Raw genomic sequence first — 14169 nt, forward strand, 5'->3', positions numbered from 1 at the left:
ATTTGTTCTCAACAAATCACAGAAAGTATGTTATAAAATTGTAAGATTTCAAAAGAAAAAACGAGATTAGAAATAAATTTAATTTAAAATTGTTGTTGACAAAGTTATTCATCGTTTAATTTTTGCTAATCAAACTTAAAATTATGCAACATTTGATATTCTTGAAATCTGTGAATTTGTAGAGAGTTTTACTCTATTTTTTGGGTTAGGAATTGAAGATAGAAATTACAACATTTAACAAAGCCTAGGAATTATGATCTAATTTAATGAAATTATTGAGTTTTTTGTTTTCTTAAAAATTTATTTCATATTATTAAATGTATTTATGTTTGAAGTATTAATTTTGGCCTCTAATTCGTATTTGGACTTTAGACTAAATAGATCGTTACTTGACCTAACAAAAAGTTGACGTGACAAAAAATAATTACACTTGAATGATTATGCAATAATTAGTAGGTGAATATTAGATCTTAATTTTTAAATGAGGTATGAAACAAATTGTAATTCTATATCACGTATTTCTTTTTCACGATGTGGCATTCTATTTCTCCTCGTATATAAATTATCCTAATTAACATCATTGAACATGTGAGCTAAAAAATTACTTGAATTCTTAACTAGGAAGAAAACGTTAGGTGTCAACACCTTTACAAAGAGATCGTCAAGGAACATAACCCTTGACCAATCAATATATTGTCTTTCATGATCAAATAGAGCTCGAGATTAAAATAACTATTGATATATTGATCTATTCAATAAAATACACTTGAATTGGAAGATTTGACCATTATATTAAAAATTAATTAATAGTTTTTTATTTCTTTTATAACTACCCATAAAACATAAAAATATTATCTATAAATTTCAATATCATATATACACTATAACAAGATCTATACCCTTTGAAAATAAAATTAACATAATTATTAATTGAATACTATTATAATTTTTTTCAATAGCAGAAATATCGGTTAAAATCGATATATCCATAAAGTTAAAATATCAATATCTATATCGATAACTCAACCCTTGGGCTTCAAAAAGGGGGGGAAAAGTCTAGCGATTAGCAAATAATTGATAATTTTTTTTATTAAAATAAAATCTGTATTTGCAATTATTATTTTATCTCATTATATGTTTATATTTATTTCTTTAAGAAATAATATTTTAAAATGTTTTAGAATATAAAGCTACCTATTCAGAAAGTTCTAATTATGTTGATTATGTAATAGGTTGGTTTGGGTCATATTTGTTGATTGAAAATAGACTATATTACACTTTGTCACATTAGTAAATATAGGAATCAAACTTAAAGTATTAATAGATATAGTACAATGTAAACGAATTTGTAGATATAGCAAAATATAAATCCAATTCTTAGAATTTATCAGTGGTAGAGTATATAACAAAGTTTATCAGTGGTAGTGTTAATACTAATAGGAGTCTATCAACAATAAATTCTATCACTGATAGAAGTCTATCAATGAAAATTCTCTCACTAATAGATTTACTATATTTGTAATTCTTTAAAATATTTATATACACTTGATTATCAGTCATAAAAATGCTACCAAATGTAATTACTTCGACAATTTTGGTCCTTAAAATTTTAATAATACAACAATAAAAATAAAGATGGTTTTCAAATAAAGGAAAATGCGCAAACTTATTTATAAATATAGTAAAATGTCATTGTCTATAAGTGATAGACATGAAAGACACTAATAGACATCTCAATGATAGATATTAATAGATAGACATGATAGATTTCTATTAGTGTTTATCACTTATAGCCGGTAACATTTTGCTAGGTTTAAAAAATATTTTCAACAATTTTATTATTTAAAACAATATATTGTCCTAGAAATAAAATAATAAAAATCATATATATATTAGAAAATTGTGGCCTTCCCTGTCTTTTCTTCTTCTTCCTCCTCCTGAAATCAATGTAAGCAAACCAAACTATAAAAATGAATGAAGTTGCTTTTTATAATTATTAGACATTTTCTTCTTTTCTTAGGGCATTTACATATTTCAATCTCATAGCTCATATATAAAGAAAAAAAGACAAAGCTGGAAGTTAATCATATAACCCCTAATTAGTCATGAATGATAAAAAATAAGTTCATAGTGAATTAGACCTTTTTCTAGTTGAGCTAAATAGTGTTTACAAGGCAAAATCCAGAAATTTGCCCAATTGCGACTACGTGGTCTACAAGGCAAAAATCCAATGTGACATTCTATCGTGTCTTAGACTGGGCCAATCGAAGTTTCCACACCATTTCATCATTTGTTGTTTTTTTGCTCTTAAGTCATTCTTCCACTCTAATTATGATTAGGGTTTCATGAGGCACCAATTTCACAAATAGTCTCGTGGAAAATGATACTTAAAATACCTACATATTACTACTTATTAATAGTGTATGCTTGCACTCGATTTTAAATATTCTTAATCATTTTCAACTAAAACAACCTTTAACATTTTAGCCATCAATCTACAATTAGTCTCTACAATCAAACCTCTACGTTGAATCCAAGCAAGAACGAGGAGATACAAACGAGGTTAAGAAAGTCTTTAAAGGCGACCAACCATGGAAGAAAAATTTTCTTTGGCTCAATACATCGAAAACACAATCCTTTTGGTTCTTAAGATAGCCCTATGTAGGGTTAAAAGCAAAGCCTTTAATTTCTAAGTTCTTTTCCTAAATTGCTTTGATGAAAACCAATTCTCATCTAACCCTTCAGTATCAGAGTTGACTTTTATATATTAATTTAGATAGTCAATTTAGACTAATAATGACAAATAAAATTGATAAAAGAAAACCAAACTATAAAAATGAGCAAAGTTACATACTTTTCCTACCTATTAGACATTTTCTTCTTATTTTAAGGTATTCACATATTTGAATTCCAAAGTTCATGAATAAAAAGAAAAAAACAAAAAGATAAAGCTAAAGCTGAAAGTACAAAAGAATTTCATAATAATAAAATTACTTAGTAAAGTGTGAACTATTTATTGAAAGATCTGAAAAGTGCAGTAACAAACTATTAGAGATGAAATGAAAATGCTACTACTAGAAAGTTAAGAACAAAAGAAAATAAGTAAATTGAAATTAAGTGTTAGACAGAATTACAAAGAAACATGAAGTATAAACGAATGATCTAAAACAAAGATGAAAGAAGATAGATCCAACCTTGAGTTAAGCTTCTAAACTTTTCACGATCTAACTCAATTCAACCTTATTGTAAAATCCTAATCCTTTGAATAAAATGAATTTGTTGAAAAATTAATATTAAAATAGAGAAAGAAAATTGTGCATGAATTCTAAAGCAAATGAATCAACAACCAAAAGTTAGTCGGTATATAAAAAAGGATTTCAGAAAACTTGTAGTTTAGGTCGAGTCGCATTGTTGAACACTGTCCTTAGAGAAGACATGCCCCTATTTGCACCGAGTATTTTGCCATTTGTTAGGGAAGAAAATAAAAATGAAAAAGGCAAAGGAAATGTGAAAGAAAAATAGAAATGAGTTACCACATTCGGTTGAGAATTTATTTTCTCTCCACCAATCAAACCAAGCCAAGTGTAATATTCTTTATTTTTTTGTATTATTATGTAACCACATTATAGGGCAATGAGTGTATAAAAAGCAATAGGTTGTAGCTACTATTGCACTGATTGAATATAGAAGAAAAGAAGGAAGTCGAGAAGGCATTCTCCAAAAACAAAATCTCTTGATCTTCAACTTGGTATCAGAGCTACCATGGCTGATGCCACACTCATCGGAAGTTCCTCTACCGCCGAACCAGTGAAGTTCAACACACCACCTCTAAATCAGCTCCTCAATCAGCTCACCACCACAAAGCTAGAACGCAACAACTTTATATTGTGGAAGATGCTCGCGCTGCCCATCCTGCGAAGCTACAAGCTTGAAGGACACCTCTCAGGACAAATCCCCTGTCCACTGATATTTGTCCAGACCACCTCTGAAGCAACCTCCAGTTCTCACACGATCAGTGATGATAGAGTAAGCTCCTTAGTTGAACGATGTCTGAATCCTCAATATGAAACATGGTTGTCCGTCAATCAACTCCTGCTAGGATGTCTGTACAACTCCATGGCTCCAGATGTAGTCGTCTAACTCATGGGGTACGAGAATGCAAAAGAACTGTGGGAAGCCATCCAAGAGTTGTTCGGTGTTCAATCCCGAGCTGAAGAAGACTGCCTAAGGCAGGTGTCCCTACAGACAAGGAAAGGCAGTAAAAAAATGAGTGAGTATAAGCTGATGAAGTTGCATTCCGACAACCTTGCACAAACAGGCAGCCCTGTGTCAACAAGAGCACAAATCTCACAAGTTTTCCTTGGCTTTGATGAAGAATACAACCCAGTAGTCATGGGCATGCAAGGTAAACCAGGTATTTCTTGGTTAGATATGCAATCTAAACTCCTTTCTTATGAAAAATGATTGGAAAACCAAGACTCTGTCAAAATGCATAGCTCCTTTGCCCAACATCCTTCTGTCAATGTAGCTTTCAACAGGAACACAAATGGAGGGAAACCACATTTTAATTCCTCATTCAATTGGAACCGATAATTGGGCAACAACTCTAAAGGCAACAGTTCTAATCATAATCCATTCAATGGACAAGATGGCAGCCGCGATTGAGGAATAGAACGAAACAACAACTCAAACAGACTGACATGTCAAGTCTGTGGGAAGTATGGTCACTCATCCCTGGTATGCTATCATCAATTTGATAAAGAGTACTCCCAAAACAATGGACAAGGCAGAGGAAATCATGGGTCGGTTGGCCTTAGTAACAATGTCGCAACTGTGTTCACAGCTTCACAGACCTCCAACCCCTTCATGGCCACACCAGAGACAATAGTTGATCCAAACTGGTACATCGACAGTGGAGCTACAAATCATGTAACTCCCGATTATAACAACATCAACAACCCAACCGAGTATGGAGGTAATGAACTGGTCATTATAGGTAATGGTGAAAAATACATATATCTCACACTGGTCAATCTTATTTATCTGATGGAAGAAATGAGTTTATACTAAATGATGTCCTATGTGTGCCTAATATTGCAAAGAATTTGATTAGCATATCCAAGTTAGCTCATGACAATGTTGTGATTGTTGAATTTCACACTGACTGTTATGTCATCAAGGACAAGGCTACGGGCAAAACGCTGCTGAAAGGGGAGCTTGACAAAGGACCATGCCGCCTACAAGGGATTGAAGTACTGAAAGACAACATAAAGAGAAGAGGGATTGCTCTATACAAAAATAACAACCCAACTGCCCTAGTTCTATCAGGAATTAGGATAAATTTGGTTGAATCAAGAGTTGTCTGGCATAGGAGATTAGGACATCCGTCGATTAAAACACTAGATTATATCATTAGAGAATGTAATTTACCTGTCAAATCTAATGAAGGAAATGAATTTTGTGATTCATATCAATTGGGAAAAGCAAGTGCTCTACCATTTTCAAACTCTCAATCTCGAGCATCAAACAAGTTTAACTTAATACATACAGATGTATGAGGACCAGCCCCTATTGAATCTACTGATGGATACCGATACTACATACGTTCTTGGATGATTACAGTAGATATGTGTGGATATACCCTATGAAACAGAAGAGTGAGATACTGTCAGCGTTCAACCAGTTTACACAATTAATCCAAACTCAATTCAAATCAGGGATCAAAATGCTCCAATCAGATAATGGTAAAGAGTATGATAGAATTCATCATCTCTATGAGTCTAAAGGCATCTTAATCAGAATCATGCCTGTATACCTCTGCACAAAATGGTAGGGCCGAGTGCAAGCATCGACATATTGTCGAAACCGGCCTCACCCTACTTGCACAAGCATTCATGCCTCTGTCTTTTTAGTGAGAGGCATTCTCAACAACAACTTATCTCATAAATGGAATGCCTACCACCGTGCTACAAGGTAAATCGCCCATCACTGTACTGTTTGGCTCTGACCTTGATTTTTTCAATCTCAGGACATTCGGATGTGCTTGCTTCCCCTACCTAAGGCCATACCACAGTAAAAAATTCCAATTACACTCGGAGAAATGTGTGTATATTGGTCCCAACTCACATCACAAAGGGTACAGATGCCTTAGTCCATCGTGTACCACGATCGCCCAGACGACAGACAAAATGATTGCTAAACCTCCATCATTTAGCACGATTGCCCAGACGACAAGCCAAAAGAAAGACAAAACGATCACTGAGTTATCATCGCTCAGAATGATTGCCCAGATGATAGATAACACGATCGCTCAGTTACCATCATTTATAACGATCGTTATGATAGATAACACGATCGCTCAGTTACCATCATTTATAACGATCGCCCAAACGACAGACAACACGATCGTTCAGCTCTTATCGTCTAGAACGATCACCCAGGTGACAGACAATGCGATCGTTCAGCTCCCATCGTATAGAACGATCGCCCAGACAAAAGACAACACGATTGCTCAGTCTCCATCGTGTAGAACGATTGCCCAGGCAAAAGACACAACGATCGTAGAGAGTTCACCACCTAGACAGATCAGTGAAAGTTCGTCGTATAGAACGATCACCAGAGAGAAGAACCCCACGATCGCTGACATTCCATCGTCTAGCACGATCATCCAGGCGATATCCCCTACCATAGCTGAGTCCTTAGTCCCAAGCCTTCAACCCATACTCAATAACCTGCCTCAGTCACAATCATTCCCACAAATAAATTCTACACCTCCATCCGCTCCCGACCATGCTCCAACCACCACAAACCAAACATCCTCTCCAGGCAATGCATCCTACCACAACCCACTCACCCCATGATAACAAGAGCCAAAGCTGGCATATTTAAACCTAAAGCCTAGATAACAAGCAAAAATACTGATTGGTCTCAAACAAAGCCCATAAGAATCACAGCTGCACTTGCAACTCCTCAATGGAAGAAGACTATGGATGAAGAATACTTGGCTCTCATAAAGAACAAGACTTGGACACTGGTTCCCCCATCTCCATCACACAATATCGTTGGAAATAAGTGGATATTTTGACTCAAGAGGAACATGGATGGCTTAATATATAGATACAAGGCCTGACTAGTTGCGAAGGACTTTCATCAACATCATAGAGTGGATTTCTTTGAGATATTCACCCCTGTTGTGAAGTCTTCCACAATCCGAGTAGTAATCAGTGTTGCTTGTCACAAGGCTGGTCTCTCAGGCAACCTGACTTCAACAATGCGTTATTAAATGTAAAACTTGTCGTGGATGTCTATATGTGCTAACCACCCCAGGTATGTCAGTTCTCAATACCTGAACCATGTTTGTAAACTAGACAAAGCTATCTATGGCCTAAAACAAGCACCACGAGTATGGAATACTGCTCTCAACTCTGTCTGAACAAAATGGGGATTTCATCAGTCACGATCGAACACCTCCCTGTTTATCTACTGCACGATGAGCTCCATAATATTCCTACTTGTCTATGTCGACGACGTCATTATCACAAGTAACAATTCTAAATTAACAGAGTAACTCATTGAAACTCTTGATGTTCAATTTGCACTTAAGGACCTGGGACAGCTTCGATATTTCGTAGGAATATAAGTTCATTATCTAGAATCCGGCCTCCTGATCAATCAATCTAAGTATGTGGATGACCTACTACACAAGCTACAGATGACTAATGTGAAACCAATGCCTTCACTAAGTGTGCAAGGTAAAAAACTATCGAAGACTGATGGACAACCCATCTCTGATCCTTACATATATCGCAGCACCATCGACGCCCTTCAATACCTAACTCACACACGGTCGGACATCACCTATGCTGTCAACCAATTGAGTCAATTCCTTCCAACTCCAACTGATGTACACTGGCAAGCAGCTAAGAGAGTGCTTTGCTATATCAGCGACACAAAACACTATGACATTTACTTCCAACCAAGCCCGAACTTACATGTCTCTGCCTATTCCGATGCTAATTGGGCCTCCAATCTTGATGACAGAAAATCGATGGCTGCCTACTGTACCTTTGTAGGAAATAACATTCTATCATGGCCCTCGAAGAAGCAAATAGTCGTTGCACGGTCAAGTACAGAATCTGAATATAGGGCACTAACTCATGCTACATCCGAATTCCTCTGGCTTCAACAACAACTCAGTGAGATGGGATTAAAATCAAGAACTCAACCGATCATATGGTGCGATAATCTAGGGGATAGTGCCTTAGTTGCCAACCCGGTGTTTCACTCTAGAATTAAGCATGTAGAAATTGACATTCACTTTGTCCGGGACCATGTTCTAAAAGGTGACATCACCATCTGATATGTTCCTTCGGCAGACCAACTAGTTGATTGCCTCACCAAACCACTCAACAACTCCCACTTCTATACATTGAGATCCAAACTGGGAGTACTTAAAGTACCCTCCAGTTTGAGGGGGGGTGTTAGGGAAGAAAATAAAAATGAAAAAGGCAAAGGAAAGGTGGAAGAAAAATATAAATGAGTCACCACATTCAGTTGAGAATTTGTTTTCTCTCCACCAATCAAACCAAGCCAAGTGAATTCTTTATTCTTTTGTATTATTATGTAACCACATTGTAGGGCAATGAGTGTATAAAAAGTAATAGGCTGTAGCTACTATTGCATTGATTGAGTATAGAAGAAAAGAAGGAAGTCGAGAAGGTTCTCCAAAAACAAAATCTCTTGATCTTCAACTGCATTCACTCGCAAGATACAACACCCTACATGAAAGCTTGTGTGTTGCTAAGCAATCTTATGAATTTCTCTTCGACTTGTATGCTCACAAAAGGCCATTTTGGAATCAAATTTTTAAAACAAACACTTCATTGTGAATGAGGTTTTTGTAAAAATTGTATTCCCATCTCATGGACGAAGACCATTATAAGAGTAAAAAGGACCTAACCACATTCCAAGTAACTTAAAAATTTATTTAAAAAGGGGAGAGGAGGCTGCCTTATTCTCACCCACTAATCATTTAAGATAAAATAAATCATTAAGAAAAAATATAAAAAAATAAAATTTCCAACACGTGGAGGAGGAGAATCGAATATTTGACGTCGAGGTTGATAATATAAACACTATGTCAATTGAGCTATATTTAATTTTGGCAAGTAGAACGAACAACTCTTCTCTTTTAGAAAATCAATACAAAACATAAAATCAAAGATAATATAATATTATATTTACCTTCACTCATTCGTTTAAGCTTTTAAGTCAATCCATGATTTAACACATATCTTTTAATGAAAATCCTTAAATTCAGCCAAATTTGCAAATCTCATCAATTCTGTCTTTTGGGTCATTGGGCAAATTGTAATTATGGTGCTTTAAAATTTTCATGCATAAAACGAGAAAACTCATGAATAGAGGTCCTTTTTTCTCCCTTTCATTTAAGTACTTGTTTATTCTTAGTTTTATGCTAACAATTAAAGCAAAAGGCATGTGATAGTACATAAATAATTTTTAGATTTTTAGAAGCTTGATGATCCTAAAAAAATGAGAATCATAGATGATTACTAACAATTTTCAAATATAACTTAGAAGTAACTACAAATTTAATTTCCATAAATAAAATGTCGATCATTTTTTAAAAATATTTGACATAACACCAACAAATTTAATTTACAGATATTAAATTCTTTAAAATAAACATTCATTTTTACAGATATTAAATTCTTTAAAATAAACATTCATTTTTTTCTTTCATATATTTGTGACCATTGCTCATTGCGAAATTTTGAACAATAAAAAATTTCCTCATCATCAGAATCGAAGTCAATTTTATTAAATTTATGGCCAATTAAGTCCCTAAATTAATATTTGGAGACAAATGAATGGTAAACAAAAAAAAAAATGTCGCATGTCTCCTTTTTTACCATCCTAAATCTAGTGTCTTGAAGTTAACTTTTTATCGAAATTGACTAAAATAATAATTCCATTGAAGGATATATAATAAAATTCATAGTGAAAATGATAATAGATAACAATAAGTTTTTTAGGGAAAAAAAATAGAGCCTAGAATGATATTTTAACCTAAAAATAAAAAGTAGGGGAAAAAAATACACTTTTGGTCTTTAGTTTTTGGTCTGATTTTCATTTGGTCATTAGATTTCAAAACATTACACTTTTAATTATTGACTTTTGAGTTTGACTTAGAATTTAGTCCCTAAGTTTCAAATTTTATAATTTTATACTTAAGATTTGAGTTTTGTTTCAATCGATCTCTAGATTTCAAGATTTATACTTTTAACCTTAATTTTTCATTAAATACTCAATTTCAATATTTAATATCAATTATCATTAATTTCACAATTTTTCATCACTATTAAAATTAATTTTTAAAGTTCACTTCATAATTATTTTAAATCAATTAATAGACACTAAAGCTAAAGACTACAAGTAATTAGTAAAAAAATCGAGGTGAAAATTGTAAATCTTGAAATTTATGGACCAAATTAAAACAAATTTAAATCCTAAGAGTAAAGTTATCACATTTTGAAACTTAGAACTAAATTGAAACCAAATTGAAAACTTAAAAATTAGAGGCCTTGTTCGATACCCATTTTGTTTTTGGTTTTTGAAAATCTAGCCTATTTACTCTCAATTTTTCACAATAGAGTTTACATAACCAAAAACAAACTTTTTAAAACTCGACTTTGGTTCTTAAAATAATATTAAAAAATAAATGATAAAGCAAGAAATTCAAAGGTGAAAATGTCCTTATATGCTTATTTTTCAAAAATTAAAAATAAAAAATCAAATGATTATCAAATGAAGCCTAAAATTATAACATTTTAAAACCTTAAAATCAAATAAAAAATAGAATCGAAATTTAGAGACCAAAGAAAGTTTTTTTGTTTGAATCCTATTTTAGTCCATGAACTTTGAATCTTGTTCTCTTTCGGTCCTTAAACTTACAAAAACATTTGTTTTAGTCCCACTATTAAAATTATGTTAACTCTTCAATAGAAATTTGAGAGAGTTTGTATTTTTGAATGACTAGACTTTAGATATATTAAGCAAGATGAAGGTGAAGTAAAAGGTCAACAACCAACACGAAAAAATATTGAACGACCAGAATTTGAAGAAAAATTTTCATAGATAGAAAAAATATCAAACTATTTATAGAAATAGCAAAAAAAAAAAAAAAAAAAAAAAGATAGACATTGATAAATTTCTATCAACTAAACTATTTTATATAAATAATTTCCTTTATTTTTATATTTTTGAAAATCTCCCAAATTTTAAACTAAAAAATGTCTTTTAAATTCTCCCAATTTGTTACCTTATTCAAAATTGAAACTCTAGATTTTTTTTAAACGTAGCTAACTTATTTAATCATTTTGTTAAAAAGTTAATAAAGTGGTAATAAAATAGAAATTAAAATACACATTTTTTAAAAGTTCAAAAACTAAAATAAATATTTTTAAAAGTTTGAGGATGAAATTTAGAGATTAAAAGGAATATTTTTATTAAAAGTTTACAAAACAAAATAACATTAAAATTATTTTTCCTAAAAAAATATTGAGGCGATTGAATGGACCAAAAAAAAAAAGAAAGAAAAAGGGAAGTGGTAGAGTGGGTCGTAACAGTGAGGGTGGGGAACGGAAGAACCGCATCAACACCACACGCTTCGCAAACGCAAATTCCCAAGTGGCCCCTATTTTAAATTTCCCCATCCTATTCTTATTCCGAATTAGGGATAACCTACTCCCACTTCCAAACACTTCTTAATTCGGTTGCCTAACCTAACACACCATTTTTTTTACCCAAAAACAAATTCTATTCCTCTATTTTACCATCCTTTTGCTTTTTATTTTACTGCCATTTCCCCTTCATTTTCCATCTCAAAATACATTAAATAAATAGTATTTACCAATAATTATTATTATATTAAAATTTTAAAAATTAATTGTCTTGAATCAGATTCCATCCAACACCACCACCAAATATGAACAGCCCATAAACAGCTTATGTTATTATTATTATTATTTTGTTTAAAATTTGCTATATCATAATATTTTCTAAATATATAAATCTTAGATTGGGAAATTTACTAATTTCATTACAAATTTAAACATAGCAGTAAAAGGAGGAAAAAAATAAAAAGAAGAATATATAGTTCTGTGGATAAATCATTGCTTTTGATTTTTCATAATCTTGTCGGGTAATTTCTCTTTTTCCTATGCCTGCCGTGCCAGCACAGTGAAGTAAATTAAGAAAAAAAAAGGAAAAAAAGTGGAGATTAATAATAATAATAATAATAATAATAATAACAACAATAAAATATTGAATTATTGCATCATCATCATCTTCGCCACCAGTGGGCGGCCGCCGGTGGTCAGAGGCACAAAGCGGTACATCGAAGATCATCGGCGCTAAAATCAAGAAGATCGGAAGGTGGAATGTTGAGATCGAAAGGCAGAGGAGGTCTCCGAGGAACGACGGCGGAGGAAGCGATGTCGTCGCCGTCGTCAACGACGGAAGAGGAAGAATCGCAATCGCTATGGCAATCCTCAGGTAGAACCGGCGGAGTGCGTGGGTAACGACGGGAAGGAGAAGTTGTAGTAACGGCGGTGGTAACGGTGGAGGGAGGGCGAGGGCCGCTGAAGGATTCAACGGTGGAGCTCAAACTACTAGAAGTAGGTCTAATCTGAAATCGGGGATCGGGGAAAGGATCTGGAGCAGCGTTGACGGGATGATGATGAGGAGGAGGAGGAAAAGGAGGGTAATCGAAGAACGAGGTGGGATTAGGGAGAGGGAAATTGGTTTTAGCTTTAGGGCCGCGGAGGGTTATGGCGGCGTTGTCGTAAGCACGGGCGGCGTCTTCGGCGGAATCGAAAGTGCCTAACCAAACTCTTGTTTTCTTCCAAGGATCTCTGATCTCCGCCGCGAATCTTCCCCATGGCCTTTTACGAACTCCTCTGTATCTCCGTTCCGATCCGGTGGTAGGTGGTTCACGCGGCGCCGGAACCGCCACATCCGCCGCCGCCGCCCCTCTCCCTCTCCTCATAACTAGAACGATTTTAGCGTCAAAATTGAAAGAAATTGATGCACAAGGGTAATTGGAGACAGATTTTTGGTAGTGGGATTTGCAGAAATCGCAGATTCAAATTCAATTTTTGATTTGGAAGAGAGAGAGAAAGAGAGAGAGAGAGAAAAGGTCAGGTCCGTGAAGAGGAAAAACTGGATGCCACCATCTCCACCTTCTCAGCTTCTTCACCAAAATTAAATTATTATTATTATTATTTTTAAATTCTAAGATTTGTATTTTTCTCTGGCTGTAGTATTCCTATTTTTATTTTTATTTTTTTTTAATTTTTTAATTTTTGCTTTCTCGATTTCTCTACCTTGGCCTGTCCCCACAAACCGACTGGCCCCTCCATTGCTTTTTTTTTTCCTCTTTTCTTCATAGACCAATATTTTATTTTATTTTTTAAAATTAATTTTGAAGAAAAAGATAATAATGATAATAATTTAATTAATTAATAAATTCGTGTAGTGCTAGTTCAAACTTGAAAATTATCTTGATTGGAATTACGAATTTGTCCCTCGGTGTTTAAAGTGAGATTACGAATATGCCCTCCCACATGGTTACCACCACTCTGACACTCTCTCCTTCCCCTATGCTTGTCCGTCCAATTTCAAAATTGATTTGGGACTCTCACTATTTCTCTGCCTCTCTGGTTGTTCAAATTAATTATTAAATCTCCATCAATGATTATTTAGGTCCCTAGGTAGAAATTTGTTTTGTTTTGTTTTTTTAATTTTTATTTTATTTTTAATTTTAAAAATTAGGACTCTTATGGCCAAATTCATCGTGCTATGTAGACCCATAAGATAAATTTATTGGAGCTTAGAGGAACCTATAAGAGAGCTTAAGACAATCTATGGGAATCTAAGAGAGCTTAGAGAAAGCTTGGTAAAACCCATGAGATAAACTTAATTTACCTTAAAGGAGCCTAAGAGAGCTCAAATGGACCCATGGAAAAGTCTAAGAGAGCATAGAGAGAGCTTGGCGAGACTCATGAGGTAAGCTTAGTGGAGCCTAAAAAGATACGCGAGTACCCATTGCGGAAGCAATCGTGTCCTAATTCTAATTTTACATAACAT

At 33.8% G+C, this 14169-nt stretch overlaps 1 protein-coding gene across 1 annotated transcript; it reads right to left on the reverse strand.

Moving 5' to 3' along the window:
* Positions 1-12178: 12178 nt before the first annotated feature.
* ERF3 (ethylene responsive element binding factor 3) lies at positions 12179-13377 on the reverse strand. Its single transcript, XM_039047255.2, has one exon. The coding sequence runs from the start codon at positions 13067-13069 to the stop codon at positions 12398-12400; it is 672 nt and encodes a 223-aa protein (XP_038903183.1). The 5' UTR covers positions 13070-13377; the 3' UTR covers positions 12179-12397.
* Between the last annotated feature and the right edge of the window lie 792 nt (positions 13378-14169).

Source organism: Benincasa hispida, chromosome 11, assembly GCF_027475165.1.
Source record: "Benincasa hispida cultivar pf3 chromosome 11, pf3_genome.v1.1, whole genome shotgun sequence".
Taxonomy (NCBI): Eukaryota; Viridiplantae; Streptophyta; class Magnoliopsida; order Cucurbitales; family Cucurbitaceae; genus Benincasa; species Benincasa hispida.